Consider the following 16,096-nt stretch of genomic DNA (forward strand, 5'->3'; position numbering starts at 1 on the left):
TGTTGAAATATTTATTGAAAGACTTATGTCAACTCAAATAAGACATTTTTAAAACCTTAAAAAAAAAAACAGGGGACATACATTTTGCTGATAAAAGAAAGAGAAACAAACGGTGAAGAAAGTGCTTTTTTCTTTTTTTTTTTTCAAAAAAATCCTCGCGTGTTGAAACTAGAACATTCTCGACCTTAAAATCACGTTTCACAGACTGAAGGTCGTGTCCCTCCGACCTTTGACCTCCTTCACCTTCTGCTTCCTGTTTCAGTCTCTTATTCCTGTCGTGACATCACTATATGAGCCCTGATTGATCTCTCCATGTAAAAATATGAAGGACTTTTGACTTTTTGATATTTACAATAAGGAGCGGCTGCTCGTCTACCTGCCATGTCGGGACACTCGTGGTGTTGATGAGGATTCACCTTTTCCCAGCCGGAGGTGTTAAAAACAAAAAAAACAAAAACAAACAAAAAAAAAAATCCAGTACAGCTGTCGGTCTGTTAGAAATGAGGAGTTTCATTCCAGTAAAATAATCTGACTGACGTATGAAGTTACTGACAAACATGATACATGAGAATCATTTCAGAAAAGTGACACCAACTTGTCTTATTCTGTTTTTTTTAAAGACAGTGTTGTTGTAACACCTCCCGGTCACCACTAGAGGTCAAGATTCAATCAATGTTTCCTTACAGTAGAGGACATGAATGATACTTTAATCATGTGTGATGATAAATAACAAATCATTCTCTCAAATTACGATTTTGTGCATTTAAATTGTCAGTTTCCCCTCTTTTAATTAAGTAATAATATGTATTAATTATGCAGTTTTTTTGTGCCTTCAAGTTAATTTCCACAAATTAATATCTCCACTTTCATTTAAAACAGTTTGATCTTGTGATATGTGGAAAATGAGAAATCCTGCAATTTTTTTAAGTTGGTTTTCAGCTGCAGATCCTGTTTTCTTATTTTAGATTCTGTTCCTGTGTTTGATGACACGTGACTGAATTATACTGCAGTGCGAAAAGTTTCCTCACGGCACAAAGTGTGTTTCATCAATGTTTTTACTCTTCGCTAAAGTGGAAACGTTGGTGCATTAATTAACAGAAATATAAAATGAAGGCTGATGAAATTAGATTTTTTTAAACCAACATTTACATGATTTTTGACATCATTTAAAACTTTAAAGGTACCCTGTGGAGTTTTCTTGTAAACAAACAAAAGTTACGTTTACATTCGGTGTTTAAGTGAAATTATATTCCTCCGATGTCGTAAACGTCTCTGCAAACAAACACAAACACCCTCCAAATCTTAACAGTAAACACGTGGATCTGCGCGTCGAGCAGGATGATTCATTTGATTAATTTCCTGTCGGGAAGCAACGTCTGAACCAACGTATTTACATACAAGAATAAAACAAACCGCCACATTTACGTGCAGCCCGGAGAAGCATTATCCCAAAAATCACCAAAAAACGCATGAAGTGCATCCTCGAGGTCGAACAGATTGAATCATTTTTTAAAATATTTTAAATCCTGCGTGGTTTACATCCACTTTTACAAGCTAGTCGTCTTCTTTACTGCATTTGTTGGCGTTTCTCTGCATGTCACCAACAGCTGATGAGCAGAAATGTGTCACCAGCACATTCAAACTGGTGTAAATATTGCTCCATAGTGCTACAAAACTCCAGGGTGCCTTTAAAGTGGGAAAAATGGCGATTATATTACTGATTTTATCCTGCTAGTAAAAACTCTGATTCAAGGTTCTTCTTCAAATTTCTGCCTGACCGGTCGAGGTCAAAGAGAGAACAGGAGGCTGACTGAGCAATTTATTTTAGCAAAATGACTGAATCGAGGGAATTATTTGTAATTTGAGGGAACAAATGACTCATTTTAGGAGAAAACGCCTTCTGGGCTTTCAGAGGAAAAAAAAAAAAAGAAAACTGAATCTTCAGACTTAATCCAATAAAACATGATGAACATTTTCACTGTTTTGATGCAGAATCTGGAATGAAACTCCTCACAGCTTCAAAAATCCACTTAAATGACTCAAACATTTCAGACCAACGTGCAGATAAAAAAAAAAAGCGTTAACGTGTGTCAAACCGCTTTTGTCCGGGGTGAATCCTTAACTCGTCATTTAATATAATCTATAATCATATATTTCTATTTTTTCCATAATATGCTTGATGTGAGTCTGTTTCACTCAAGACAAATACAATGCTTTTTTGTTTTTTTTATATTAGCAAATATTCAAGAGCAAAACATTCTTGAACGTCTCGTCATACACTTCTAAAAGAGAAACAAAATAAATTAAATCAGTTTCTTTTTGTACATACTTACATGATATAAATTTATGTATTGTTTCGCTTCGGTTGAAGCATGAAAAACATAGTTAACGGAGTTAAAGGCTGTTAGTTTATGAAAATTAGCACACTGATTTCCCTCTGAGACGGGACGGTTGGTTCAGAAAATAATGCTGATTAAAAAAAAAAAAAAAAATTTAACACTTGCTTACAAAAAAAAAAGCCTAACATGAAAACAAAACATGTGTAGTACCTAAAACTGAAGGACAGCTGCGATTCACCCGCCCCCTCCCCTCCCCCCCCCCTTCCCCGTCAGACCCCGCCCTCGTATCAAAACATATCTCGCACTTTTTTTTTTTATTATGGTTGATATAATAAAAACGTAAAATATCATTTTTGCCACAGTTTGTTTTTTTGTTTGTGTGTAAATATCCGTTTCAAAAAATAGCCTAAACTTTTTTTTTTTTTTTTTTTTTTTTTAGAGGACACCTTTAAAAAAAAAAAAAAACAAACAAACAGAAGAACAAGCGACTTCAGCAAATACTTAAAAGGAAAATATATAGTGAGAGCCACACGTAGATTAAAATCCAGAATCTTTTGCTATGTCAACGATTGTCCTCTACTGCCTGCAGGCTGCAACGATTGCCACGTTTCGGTAAACAGTCGGCACAAGGAAGGAAGGAAGGAGGGAGGGGTCGGTGGGGGGGTTCTTGCCTTGATACTTTCTCTCAGGCTGAGTATAAATCCCTACTTCTCCAAATTAAAACATTTAACCTGCTAATCTAAATATAACCACTTGATTTTGGAAGCTAGTTAGCCTTGGAGCTAGCGCTGCCTGAGAGACAAGACTCAGGGCAAAACAACAACTCACAACCTTCTCCCCTCGTGCCAGAAACTCATCCTCAGACTCCGTTTTCTTCCTTTTCAGTCTCAAGAGCGGACCGTCTTTGCATCTTGCTATATAATCCTTCATCCACCTTCCATGTCGGCCACCTGGAGGGGTGGGGGAGGGGCGGGAGGGGGGGCGGCGGCGGCGCTACATGTTGTAGGCCACGTAGATGGGGTCAAGCTGGTCGGCCAGGAAGCCGTCGCGCAGGTGCATGCGCTGCTTCTCGCCGCGGGAGTTGATGGGGATGACGCCGATGTCGACCACCACCACCACGCCAACGATCAGGTAGTGCTCCTCCAGCACCACGTTGGTGACCAGAGGAACCAGGTCCAGGGCCTCCTGCTCCGAGCCGTCCAGCTCCACCACCACCACCAGCAGGTTGGTCCACGTGAACACCGCGCTGGAGCCACAGAAGAAGAAAACAACACGGAAATAACCAAATTAATCCATTTAGAGAAGCTTCTTTCAAGAAATCGCCTTCAAATGTTCAATTATTTTTGTGTAAATTTGCAATAAATTATGTTTATATTAGAAAAATTGCAAGTCTGTATAAAGAAATTCTATAAAAAATGAACTCTGGGATCTAAGAAATGCTTTGTTCATGGGCGAAGACATTAAAAAGACAAAAAAAAATTGATTGACAAGAGCTGTGACACTGTTTACACAAAAGTTTCGAAGCTTTTCAAGTCAAGGCACGGACTTCCTGTCAGTCAGGAGCAGCTAGACAGGAAGTGGATTTTTCTCCTGATTTGACTCTAAAAAGGTAAACGTAACACTTTCCTCCTGCTGTGTAGCTCTGGTTTCAGGTGTTTGGATTTCAAAGGGTTTAGTTTAACTTAAAAAGCGGTGAAGCCTGAAGGCAAAGCAGCTCCTGAGAAGACAAGTTCTGGGTCACACATTACAAACATCAGAGCAAGAGAAGATGTAATAAAACTTACTGGAAACATAAATGTTGAATTAATGACACCAGTTTTTGTGTGTAATATGTAGTATTCAGCCTGTCAGATACCGAGGTCGTTATGTCGGTGTGTGTGATGATGTCAGTGTGTGTGTGATGACGTCACTGCGCATCATGTTCCTCACCACTCCGTGATGCTCTTGTGTGTCCTGATGACGGAGGTCTCGATGTCGATGGGGTGGTAACGCATCCCCCTCAGCTCCATGGCCTCCTCCAGAGCACCGACCACGTACAGGGCGTCATGTCGCTCTGCGCACGCACACACACACACACACACACACACACACACACACACACACACACACACACGTGTTCAGTCTCCACAGAGTAGTAAGTACAGAGTTTTTCATGCAGGACTTTAACTTGTAATGGAGTATTTTTACACTGCGGTACTGGTAGTACGTCTTCCAGGTCATGTCAGGTTGGTTTCTAGTCTTGACGGATGCATCTTTATAACCATCAGTTAAGATTTCTGCAGCCTAATGATGATATTTTTGGATTAATGCGGCTACTTTTCACCAGTATTCGTCGTCTTGACTGCAGATTTGTGCTTGTCAGGGACGAAAAGCCTCTTTAACAGCATTTAGAGCATCATGGGACACTTTAACTCTCCAGTGAAACCAGACTAATGGATTTCTTTAAGGATGGCAGCACTTAAAATCAGGCCTGAAGCTGTTTAATCCGTCATCTTCACCATAATATGAGGTCATTAAAGGTCAGTGTCAGCCCCGACGACGGCAAACTGACATATTAGACTAAACCGACCACCTAAAATCAGCCAGATCGTTTTCATCATCATCATCATCATCATCACGTACCACCGCTGGCGTCGGTGAGCTCGGTCCTGCGCAGGAATCCCAGGTATCCGGTCCGAGCCCAGACGGTCTGCGTGTCTCCGAAGCTGAGCCGGGAGTTGAAATGGTCCGACTGCAGCGCCTCGTCTCCGTAGACGGTGAAGTAACCGCTGGCGTTGTGGCCGCTGTGCACCCAGATCTACAAACACACCACAGCAGCTCTTACAAACATCTTAAAGTTCTGCTTTACTATTAAAAAAGTTTTTAATGTTTATGTTATGCAGCTTCAATATGACAGACATTCAAACTGCTGCTGCAAGTTATCATTGTTTAATTATCAATTAATCTACTAGACTTTCAATTATAAGTTAAATGTCCATCACAAGCTACCCGAGCTGTCGTCTTCTAATTGATCTTTTTGTTGAGTTTTTGATGACGTGAGAACATCGGAGAAGCAGAAACCTACAAATGTTTTAATTAATAAACTAAATAAAATGACTGCTAAAGTTGTTGTTGTTGTTTTCTGTCACTTAATCCCCTAAAATTGTTTCAGGAGTCATTTAAGGTTACAGCCCACTGTAAAAAGTTTGCTTGTTTTATTATTATTTTTTAAAATTTTACCAGGAAAATTTCATTGAGATTAAAAATCTCTTTTGCAGGAGAGTTTCAGACAAACAAGTCATACAGACAGACCTCTCGTTAGTCAATATAAAATAATAAATACATGAATAAAGTTACAATAAAAGAGAAAGTAGAAATACCACCTTAATACTAGAATTGGACTGAGAAACAGCAGCAATCTGAGGCATTAAAAACCTTCTAACATCCTCACCAACGCCTGCAGCAAAGCTTTAACACATACAATCTATATTTTCTGAAGTATTGAGAATAAATTGCTTTGGTCACATGTCACGTCACATGTTGAGAATGGTAACAGGTCAGCTGTCTCCTCTGCAGACAGGAAGTAGGAGTCAAAACTAAACTTTCTTCTCAGCAGCTGAACGCTCTGTTAGTGACACATACCGAAGCCCTGTTGGGTCAAAGTTAGCGTTTTGTAGAGATTTGTAGTTAAAGTTCAGACAAACCTCTCCCAGATGCGACTCTCCCATTGGTCCCTTGGTCTCTGGGTTGGCGATGATGATCCGAACCCCCGGCAGGATCTGTTGAGAGAGAGCAGAGAAACGAGATCTGCGTCAACATTTTAACTGTTTGGGTTGCGAGCCAGTTGTGTGATTACAGAGCTGGTCGAGTGATGGTTAAAATGACAGCATGACACCATATTCACTATATTTGTTTAATTATACTGAAGGACGGACTTCGGCTGATGTGAGACATTCCTATTGGCTTGATTGAGGCATGCTTGAGGCATCATCAGCATGTTAGCACGCTGATATTAACATTTAGCTCAAAGTGATGCTGTGCATGACTGTAGACTTGTAGATGGCGGCTCTCCTTACTTCCTTTCCTTCGTTCTTCCTTCTGTCTGTCATTCCGTCTTTTCCCAGTTTTCATTCTTTCCTTCCTAACCTCAGTTTCCTTGTTTATTTTTCCTTCTTTCTCAGCGTATTTTATTCCCTTCATCTCTTATTTCAACAGTATGAACAGTACCGATCACATTCAAAAGCATCTTTTCTGTTGAACCTCAGATCCTCTGAGTCCTTCGGCCAAATATTTGTCCACTTGTGCCCCTTAACGACGGGACGGACAGTTGCCACGGAAACCATACAACTCAAAATCAGTTAAAGTCACTCTGCGGTTCAGTGACTTCAGTGTATAAACTGTTTTTAGTCCCTGAGCGTCAACAGTGTCATACTGGAAAATGACGACAGCTGCAGTTTGTCTGGATTATTTTAACATCTGTGACACAAATCTGATGATTTAAACTGTGTTTAAATATATCAGAACGGGCGTAAAGTTCTCACCAACAAACACCTGAAAAGATTCGTTTTTTTTGTTTTGTTTTGTGGTACAAACGCTGTTCACAGCTTTTGATTTAAGTTACTGTAGGTGACAATATGCTTCTTAAACATTATGAGACTGTAATTAACCTCTTTTAAAACACAACATGCACTTAAAATGTACTTGACAGTAGCAGGAAGTGATGCATAAAATCTGTGGCAACATACTTGAATTCAAAGTGTTGTTTGGATAAAACTCCGTACATAGACCCCGTTTCCTCTCAGACAATGATATCTTCACCTCTAAACCAGAACAACTGGTCTGTCCGAGTACCCATAAAATAGTCAAGTTGCTACTTGTTTGACGTATTTCTAAGTACCCGTTCAGAGTGTGGAGGTTTATCAGAGCTCACTGGGACTCTCTTGATCAATAAGGACTACAGTCACTGGAGCTGAGAGGAGACACAACCACCAACTACTGGACTGGTTAAAGAGTCCAGTGGGAGAAGTGTGCGTCCAGTGTGGGTTTAGTGGTGTGTGTGTGTTGGTGTATTTCAGACGTTGGACATTCTCGCCTACCAGCTGGCAGCACGTGAACTGCGAGTGTGGGTGTTGCAACACACACACCCATCGTCACGTGTAACGGGGAGGTGACTTTTTTTTTTTTTTTTTGGAAGAAATTCATCCAGTGATTCATCTGAAAGAAGTTCTACCTCTGTGGAAACATGACATTTATTCACATTTGCATTAAAAGCTGTTGAAAAACTGAAATAAATGGAAAAACTCACCTTCCCAGACTCCATCAGCGGCAGGCTGTGTGGTGACCCTCTCTCTACTAGTCTGACCCTGAGGAGCAAAAACAAACAACTGCAGCGTTAGATGATGAAAAGACGTGTCTGTTAACTAAACTAGCATTTGATAAACAACATTAACAAAGATTTAAGACAACAGGACAAAATAAAGCAGGGAACATGATGTCCTGTTCATTTAAATCCTGAATGTTTTGTCTGTTAATACGTTTCAAAAATCATTTTGCATTTTTATTATTCTACTTTTTATTGCTTTTTAAAAATTTTTTTAAATAGTTTAGTGATGAAAAAAAGACAAATGTGTAATACCTACATCATCAAAACAGACTAGTGTACTGTCTGTGATTGGAATTAAGTATTTAATAATGCATTATTTGCAGTTTTGAGTATTTAATTTCCATATTTAACCACATTAATCACATTATCACTGGTCAGGGGTCAGAGAAGAAGCTGCTATGAGTCAAATACTTTGCTCAAGAGCACTTTAACTGAGACAAATGTAAAGTTTTTGAATTATATCTGTGTTTCTGTCCATCTCCACCTATCTAAATATGTCATTTTATATGGAATAACAAAGACTTCTGTGTAAACAATGATAATTATACTTCTGTCCTGACCACTTAAGATGAAAAAAAAAAAAATCTATATATTGGAAAAAAAAAAGAAAGTAACAGAAGTGGTCGATCGGATAATAAATGAGAAACATGAAGCATCTCTGGAGGAACCAGGTCTGTTTAAATCAATAGTGATTCCTTGTAATTGTGCAGCTGACGGCTATATTTACACACAGCAGCCTCGCCGCTTCACGCGCTGTGACTCCTCTGGATTATAACGACAGCGGGGCGGTCAGAGACGCGAGCTGAAGGCCGTTAATGATCCGCTGGATCGGAGGACAGAAAACTGAAGTTTCCTCCCCAAAACACACTCGGGGGAAACTTTCGGGATACTGGAGAAGTTTAAATTTACATTTTACAGTTTCCACTGTGAGCTGAAGCGGTCTCAGTATCGTCCCCTTTTTAATCCCACTGGACCATCTTGTCATGAGATATTTGAATAAATGTTATCTCGGACTTCTCTGTTGCCTGGAAACTGTCAGCGTGTCACCACCTCAATACATGAACACTGACACTAATGTTCAGCCTCCCCTGCGGCGGATTTCAAATATTGCGGTAGATTCATAAAGTTAAAACCTCTGAAAGCCAAAACTCTGGCAAAACAAAATCCCGGAGGCACCCTGAGCTGTTATTTACAGTGTCACCCGGCATGAAATGTGACTCAGACTGGGTTTGATTTGTTCCTTAGTGCATCTTTCTCAGACTGGAAGTGTTTTAGAGTAAGTAGAGAAGTGCTGGGAGGGTTGACAGCCGGGACCGTCGAGCTGACACGCCTGAAATCTTCATACTCGTCTCGGAGAAAAACTTTCAGTTTCTCATTATATTCTAACTTTTTTTTATTTTTTACTAGCAGCCCGGAGCGACTGTTCACAGCTGTACAACAAAGCCTCGCATGAGAAAAAAGGCATCTTTATTTATTCTGGGAGTGTTTGTCTGAGATTCATGTTCTCATTCACAAACACCCTGCTGCACATTCATAAACTTCACCGTATTAACACTGGGAGCTGGACCGGTGCAGGACTGAGATCTCACAGGACCACATACAAGATTGTGTTTGTGTGCGTGGAATATATTTACTGTCTGTGTGTGTGTGTGTGTGTGTGTGTGTGTGTGTGTGTGTGTGTGTGTGTGTGTGTGACAGGATGGAAAACAGATTAATTGTGTGAATAAATCTCGTATGAAAAGAGGATGTTGTTGTCTGTCTTCCAGAAATCATTACACAGAATAAACAGAAAATCATAAAAGTTTTATAGACACTTTATTTTACTTTTATTTCCTAAAAGGAGCTGATGTTTAACTACATTCATATGAAGGCTCCTAGGGAGGATAATCTAATTTGGTGCTAATCATAAGATAATTTATCCACAAGTTAACAAACAGTTTTACATAAATAGAGAATAAAGTTTTCCATTATTTAATTAACCATCACAGATATTTAATTGGGTTTAAACAGTACTTTTATTTTGAGGATTTTCCTCTAGAATCAACTGCTTTTCAGCTAAATATTCTTTATTTTCACGTTTAGATGCATCATGTATCATTCATATACATATGAATGGTAGAAACGTCATCAACACGCCCCCTCACACGCTGTGAATTCTCCAGGATAAAAAGATGAGAACTTATAGTATGAGGAACAACTTTATTAGTTGACCGACGCGTTTTGGCTTGTGGTCAGGGTCATCATAAAACACATTACAAACACCATTTAAATAAAGTAAGTTGGGTGTGAAAAAAGGTAAAAAAAAAAGTTTAAAAAATATATGAAGGCCACAAGCTGAAACGCGTCAACGGTCAACTAATAAAGTTGACATTACATGATACATAAGTACATTACATGGACTTTGTATTAGGCAGCTGGCAGGTTAAAGTCTGTTTAATGTCTGGTCCAACCAGGTAACGTCTAGATAAGTTCAGGGTTGCAATGCAGCTCATGACATGTTTTATCTTTACAAAGAAGTCATCTTCTAACATCCGGTATGAACAGGAGGATCAATTATGGCAAGAAGAAACCTGTTTCAATCTTAATTTGGGCTCCTGACTGTTGTTTTAAGACAGACTTGAAAAACTGTGAACTCGTCCTTTAAGACTTCTTTTGTTAAAATACATATCTTGCACTGCACTACACTGTCTCAGCCTATTTTCATTATCTAGTTTATTTTACTCTTTTAAATCCTTTTAAATGTCTTTTTATATTACCTTATGTTTCTTTAATATCTTGTCTTACTTAATTTTACATCTTATATAAAGCTCTTTGAATCGCCTTGTCGTTGAAAAGTGTTATATATATTGCCTCGTCTTCTTCCATCTGGAAAAGCATCTAGTTTAATTAGTTTCTCAGTTGGAAAACGATGAATAATTGAACTCACCTGTCGTGTCGTAGCGCTCTCATGTCAACAAACACAGTCGTAGGGTCGGGTCCTGAGGTGCCCTGAGGAACACCAACAACAACAACGAGAGTTAACGAGACAGCGTCGCACAATATCCTTTAATACAACTACTCATTCTGTACAACATGACCAAAAACTTCTACTACAACTAACATAACAACTACTACATCTACTCCTACCAGCGCTCAGTGGATGCTACCGTTCGTGCATTAATGCTCACAGAGACAAACTTTTCCCCTCACAGCAGAATTAAAGGCTTTGAGTTTGAGAGCAAAAAAAAAAAAAACCCGCAACTCCTCTACAACATTCACAAGATGATGGAGAGAACAGTGTGCGAGCGACAGCGGTGAGATGATTCTTGGAGGAAATTAGCAAACACAAAAAAACATAAAAGAAATCCCAACATCAAAAAAAAAAAAAAGACTGAATTATATTCACCAAATCATGTTCTACTTGATCGACATGCAAACAAAATGTTACACAATTAGTGGAGAAAAGAGGGGAAAGTCATACCAAGCGAGGGGAGAAGAAGGATGGAAGAAAGGGGTGATGATGATGGTGATGATGATGATGATTACATACGACACTGCAAATATGATTTGACCGAAGTCAGGTCTTCATATTTACAGCATGAATTAAAATCTTTCAGTTAGTTCTGCTGCTTCACTGATTGTAAGAGTGAAAATTTTGAATAAAAAAAAAATCCGAGACAGAGAAAAAGAAAAGAGATAAAGTCCCCCCCCCCTACCCCGGTCCGACCTCTCTCTTCCTCCACCATCCCCTCCGTATCCCCCTTTCCTCTCTCTCTCTCTGACAAACTGTAAGTCCACAGTTGATTCAGCATGAAAACCTTTTGCAGAGAGAGAGAGAGAGAGAGAGAGAGAGAGGAAGTGTACACAGAGCCCACCACCAGACACACAGCGGCATGCTGGGAGTCAGAGTCCCACACACCCACAGCACAAAATTACAAACAGCATCATTTCCACTGTTAAACGTCTGTATCACATGACTGAAACTCCACCTGACGAGGTTTATTTATTTAATGACTTACTGGCAAAAAAGCAACAATTGTCTGGAACATATAGATCAGCTGTGGCGAAGTGTTTTTTAGCGTTTTTTTCTGTTTTAAACACATTTTTTTTGTCGTCACTTGTGTGCTCTCTGGCTGGGAAACTCCACCGATTTTCAAACCTCAGTGTGTGTTTCCAGGTGTTGAGGAAGAACTGCTGCATATGTGAATAAAAAGTAGTATAAAGGCTTTTGTGTCTCCAGAAGGAGTTGTGTGAAATCTGGTGAATTGCTTTGAGCGATGTCACTTGAGTCAGTGTCAGTTGGGGCTTCAGGTTGTGGAGTTAGAAAGGAGTGAGGTTAGCAGACCTCTGTATCCCCGCTGGGGGCTAGCAGCTCCAGGCTACAGTAGCTGCTACTAGCACTAGAACTGTCAGAGGTTGAGTTGGATTCTGGGTAATGTAGGCACCAGGTTTTTTGACAAACAGGAAGATAAAATAGACGATATCTCTGATTCTGCTGCATCAGTTTTGATACTTTTTTTTGTTTTTTTTGCCCCTTGAGAGTCTGACACTGTCATAGGAGAAAGGTTGAGAGGTTGAGTTGGATTCTGGGTAATGTAGGCACTGGGTTTTTGACAAACAGGAAGTTAAAATAGACGATATCTCTGATTCTGCTGCATCAGTTTTGATACTTTTTTTGTTTTTTTCTGCCCCTTGAGAGTCTGACACTGTCATAGGAGAAAGGTTGAGAGGTTGAGTTGGATTCTGGGTAATGTAGGCACCAAGTTTTTGACAAACAGGAAGTTAAAATAGACGATATCTCTGATTCTGCTGCATCAGTTTTGATACTTTTTTTGTTTTTTTCTGCCCCTTGAGAGTCTGACAGTGCTATAGGAGTACAATGTGCAAAGTGTCCAATTGGTCAAAGTTCAGTCTTATGCAAAAACACTCCGCAAATTAGTTAATTAGTTGATTTTGATGTATTATTTTGTCATAAATGCTGATGTGACGGCGTCGTAACTGAGAAGCGAGCGACAAACTTGTTTAGTGCTGACGTTCAAGCCTGCAGGAGGTAAATATCTGATGCTCAAAATGTAGATTTTTTTTATGTGGAGTTCTCCTTTAAACTTGATCTACAGTAAAGCCAGCTGATGAGTGATGTGCTGACAAGCAGTGGGGTGGAGGTGGTGGTGGTGGTGGGTGGTTGGTTGGTTGGTGGGGTTGATGGTGGTTCCATACCTGGTCGGCAAGCTTTCCCAGCCTGTAAGGCTACAGCAGCAAAGAGGGGTTGGAGGAGGAGGAGGAGGAAGAGGAGGAGGAGGAGGAGGAAAGTAAAAGGGGAGAAGAGGAAGGAAAGAGGAAGGGCGGAGACAAAACCAAGTATGAGATATGTGGGTGGGGTTATGCATAAAACAAGGAAGGAGGAGGGAGGGAAGGAAAATGTCAAAATGGAAAACGAAAAGAAACAAAACAAGCAGTCAGAACTGAAAAGACTGTTCAGCCAAATAGTTGTTGTTATTAAAAGCAAACAATATACTGGGTTATATTAGTGGTTTTACATTAAAATCAGTGTCTATTGACTCTGTTAATTCAAGTTAGAGTCATGCAGTCAAATATCCAGATGTTCTGTACGACTAAATCATGTTGAATACTGTAATAATTAAAAATGACTTCATATGGGCTTAAATTCTCATTAATATCACCATCAGGATACAAAATAAAGTTTTAATTTAACAGAAACTTGGATTTTAATTATTAGCAAATCACCAACAATCCTTTTATTTGTCTCAGAATATTTGTTTGGATTTGAAGAACAATAAAAAGAAAAAAATATGAGACTTTTTTAAATGAACTCGGGGGAACGTGATCAGATTTGATCCACTGAAGGTTTCAAATCAAAGCTGAAATGTAAAAACACTGATCAGCTTGAAATGGAAGGATGTCGCTGAACCTGAGAGACATACAGACAAAAAAAACAAACTGAATGTCTCCGAAACTGGTTTGTCAGGATGAAAGACAGCAGATGAAGAAAATGACTTGTGGCTTTAATTTGATGTCCTGCCTGACGACTGTTTTCTCTCTGGAACTTGTGATCTAGTTCCCCACAAAAGTACATCAAACATCTGCAAAAAGTGTATATCTACGAAAGAAACCGGCATTCATGCATTGACGTCTGTGTATTTCTTTACACTTCACAGTCAGAGATTAACGTGTTTCAATCACCCGGTAGTTGAGAAAATGATTCAACTGATTAAAAGTGCTGTAAACTTTCAATGAAGTACAATAAAGCACAACCAAAACTGCAGGTATGGAGTTTCTCCGTTACATTACTACTGTTACAAAACCCATTTATGGTTGAATCAGTGACCTCAAAGACATTTTAGGTTTATGTTTCTGTAGGATGAAAAACACAAATGCAACCAACGACAACAGTTCTAAAATAGAGATCTATTTAAAAAAGAGGACATCGGTTGTCGTTCTTGTGCATCCAGTGCTGTTAGCTAACTGTAACTTAGCTAGTAACCGTTAGCTTCCATCAAAAACTGAAAAAGTCCGTCCAACAACTCCAAAACTGTCTTTTTTTGCATCTTGTTACTTTGAAAAGTAGTTACCAATACATATATTATATAATATTATATATATATATAGATTATATATATGTAATATCCAAGAATCTGCTTGAGTTTCAGTTGCAAAACATGCTCAGAGAACATGCTAATTCACAAGCTAAACTACAGTTAGAAAGAGTTTCTGTTGTCTTAAACTCAGCATGGCAGACTTTATATGTCTTTAGGTGCCAATTGATGAATATTCAACAAAATAAATAACTGCCAGCAAAAAGTTCAACTAAGTCATCCAACAAACCAATAAAAAGAAGCAGCAGTGATCCACGTCAGTCTCAACCACATCACAAGCAGCTAGTCACTCAAACGTGAACGAATGCACAATTTTGAGGGCACCTCCAGCCAAAATGTCAAACCAAGAAATGTTTTCCACCCCTGAAAAAAAAAACAAACCCAAAAAGAAACGAGGCGGCAGGAAAAAAAAAAAAAAAAAACAGGAACGAAGATGTGAAAGTCTGACTGACCTGCAGGCAGATCGCCAGGTTGACCCTGCAGCCGAACGAGGTGCTGACAGCTCGAGGGTGGAGTCCGAGGTCTTTGAAGAGTTTGGAGAAGGACTGCGTCAGGGCTATTCTGGGACGTTCCTCCGCCACAACCACACAGGTCCTCACCCGAGACAAGTCCAAACCTCGGGCCTGGAGCGGGACAGAAAGGATGTTTATTTACTTCCTTCATGCTTTCATTTCTTGTCCTTTACATGAGCAAATAAAGTCAACTGCATATTACGGGAGGGAACCTTGAATCACAGAAAAGTGGGTTTCTGTCCTGTTTTAAGGATTCTTACGTAATGCATGATGTGCATAAAAGTTGCACGATACGAATTCATCTCGAGACAGAGCTTCTTACCTTCAGCGAGTCGGTCTGCAGGCCCAGACCTTTGGTGCAGAGCTCCATGACGCTGTAGGAGCAGAAAGTGTCTCGGACTTTGTACTGACTGACGGCCGACAGCCAGAGAGCCGGGTTCACCTCCAGCTCGGACGGAGGGATCAGGATGGACTGGTGACCTGAGTACACACTGCAGAGAGGAAACCAGACGAGAGGAAACACGTTAATTCCTCCACAGACGCTCTGCTTTATTTTAAGTGTTTTGCAATGCATTGTATGTCTGACCTGCAAAGGCACCAGAGGACGAAGCCCAGGCCGCAGTACGGGTCCAGGCAGATGGCGACCTCTCTGGACGGGTAAAGCTCACACTGCAGCTTGATGGAGCGGCAGAAGGCACTGGTGGCTGTGTGAGACATCTACAACACGCAGAAAATTAATAAAAATGTTCAGTCTTACTATGTTTTCACAAAGAAAGTGTTCGTTTAATGAACTGGAAACAAGTGGCGGCTTATCTTAATTGGTCTTCTTTTGCAATCTGTCCTTTTTTAAACAAAAAAAATGTCTTTATACGTGCAGCACACAAAGAAAATCTAAAGGATGACATCAGACCCTCTTGACCTGGTGAAGCTAGAAGGATTAATTAGATAAACTAGAACGATTAACTAGAAATACACAATGATTAGACGGGCAATTTAGCACCACACGAGGAAATATACAGACATTGTTTCCTTCCAAGTGTTCATTAATGAGGCTTTTGTGGTAGTTTTTCTTTTTCTTTCTTCTCATTTTTATTATATGCTAAGTCTCTTAGCAACAGTAAATGGTGGCGTGATCATTATACACAATAGCCAGCAGTGGAGCATCATTTTACAGCTGATCAATCACTTGTTAAACCTGCAATAATTGATTTTTTTGTCCACTTGTGAGCAGCGGAAACAAGTTTAATCCGAGTTGATATGTTGAAACTTGTTAGCAAACAGTTACGGAGC

At 39.7% G+C, this 16,096-nt stretch overlaps 1 protein-coding gene across 11 annotated transcripts in view; it reads right to left on the minus strand.

Annotated features, from left to right (window-relative positions):
• Nucleotides 1-617: 617 nt before the first annotated feature.
• LOC122994153 (disco-interacting protein 2 homolog C) overlaps nt 618-16,096 on the minus strand; it is a 242,333-nt gene continuing 226,854 nt past the window's right edge. For 9 of the 11 annotated variants that reach the window (XM_044368700.1, XM_044368690.1, XM_044368693.1 and 6 more), the window contains exons 29-38: nt 15,393-15,523; nt 15,129-15,297; nt 14,747-14,917; nt 12,898-12,927; nt 10,628-10,689; nt 7,624-7,681; nt 6,023-6,097; nt 4,962-5,136; nt 4,269-4,392; nt 618-3,585 (exon numbers count right to left, since the gene is read on the minus strand). In XM_044368700.1, coding sequence (XP_044224635.1) covers nt 3,333-3,585; nt 4,269-4,392; nt 4,962-5,136; nt 6,023-6,097; nt 7,624-7,681; nt 10,628-10,689; nt 12,898-12,927; nt 14,747-14,917; nt 15,129-15,297; nt 15,393-15,523 — 1,248 coding nt within the window. In that variant the 3' untranslated portion in view covers nt 618-3,332. The remainder of the gene's footprint in view (nt 3,586-4,268; nt 4,393-4,961; nt 5,137-6,022; nt 6,098-7,623; nt 7,682-10,627; nt 10,690-12,897; nt 12,928-14,746; nt 14,918-15,128; nt 15,298-15,392; nt 15,524-16,096) is intronic. The other 2 variants (XM_044368694.1, XM_044368699.1) reach the window with 1 other exon arrangement.

This window comes from Thunnus albacares, chromosome 12 (assembly GCF_914725855.1).
Source record: "Thunnus albacares chromosome 12, fThuAlb1.1, whole genome shotgun sequence".
In the NCBI taxonomy this organism is placed as follows: Eukaryota; Metazoa; Chordata; class Actinopteri; order Scombriformes; family Scombridae; genus Thunnus; species Thunnus albacares.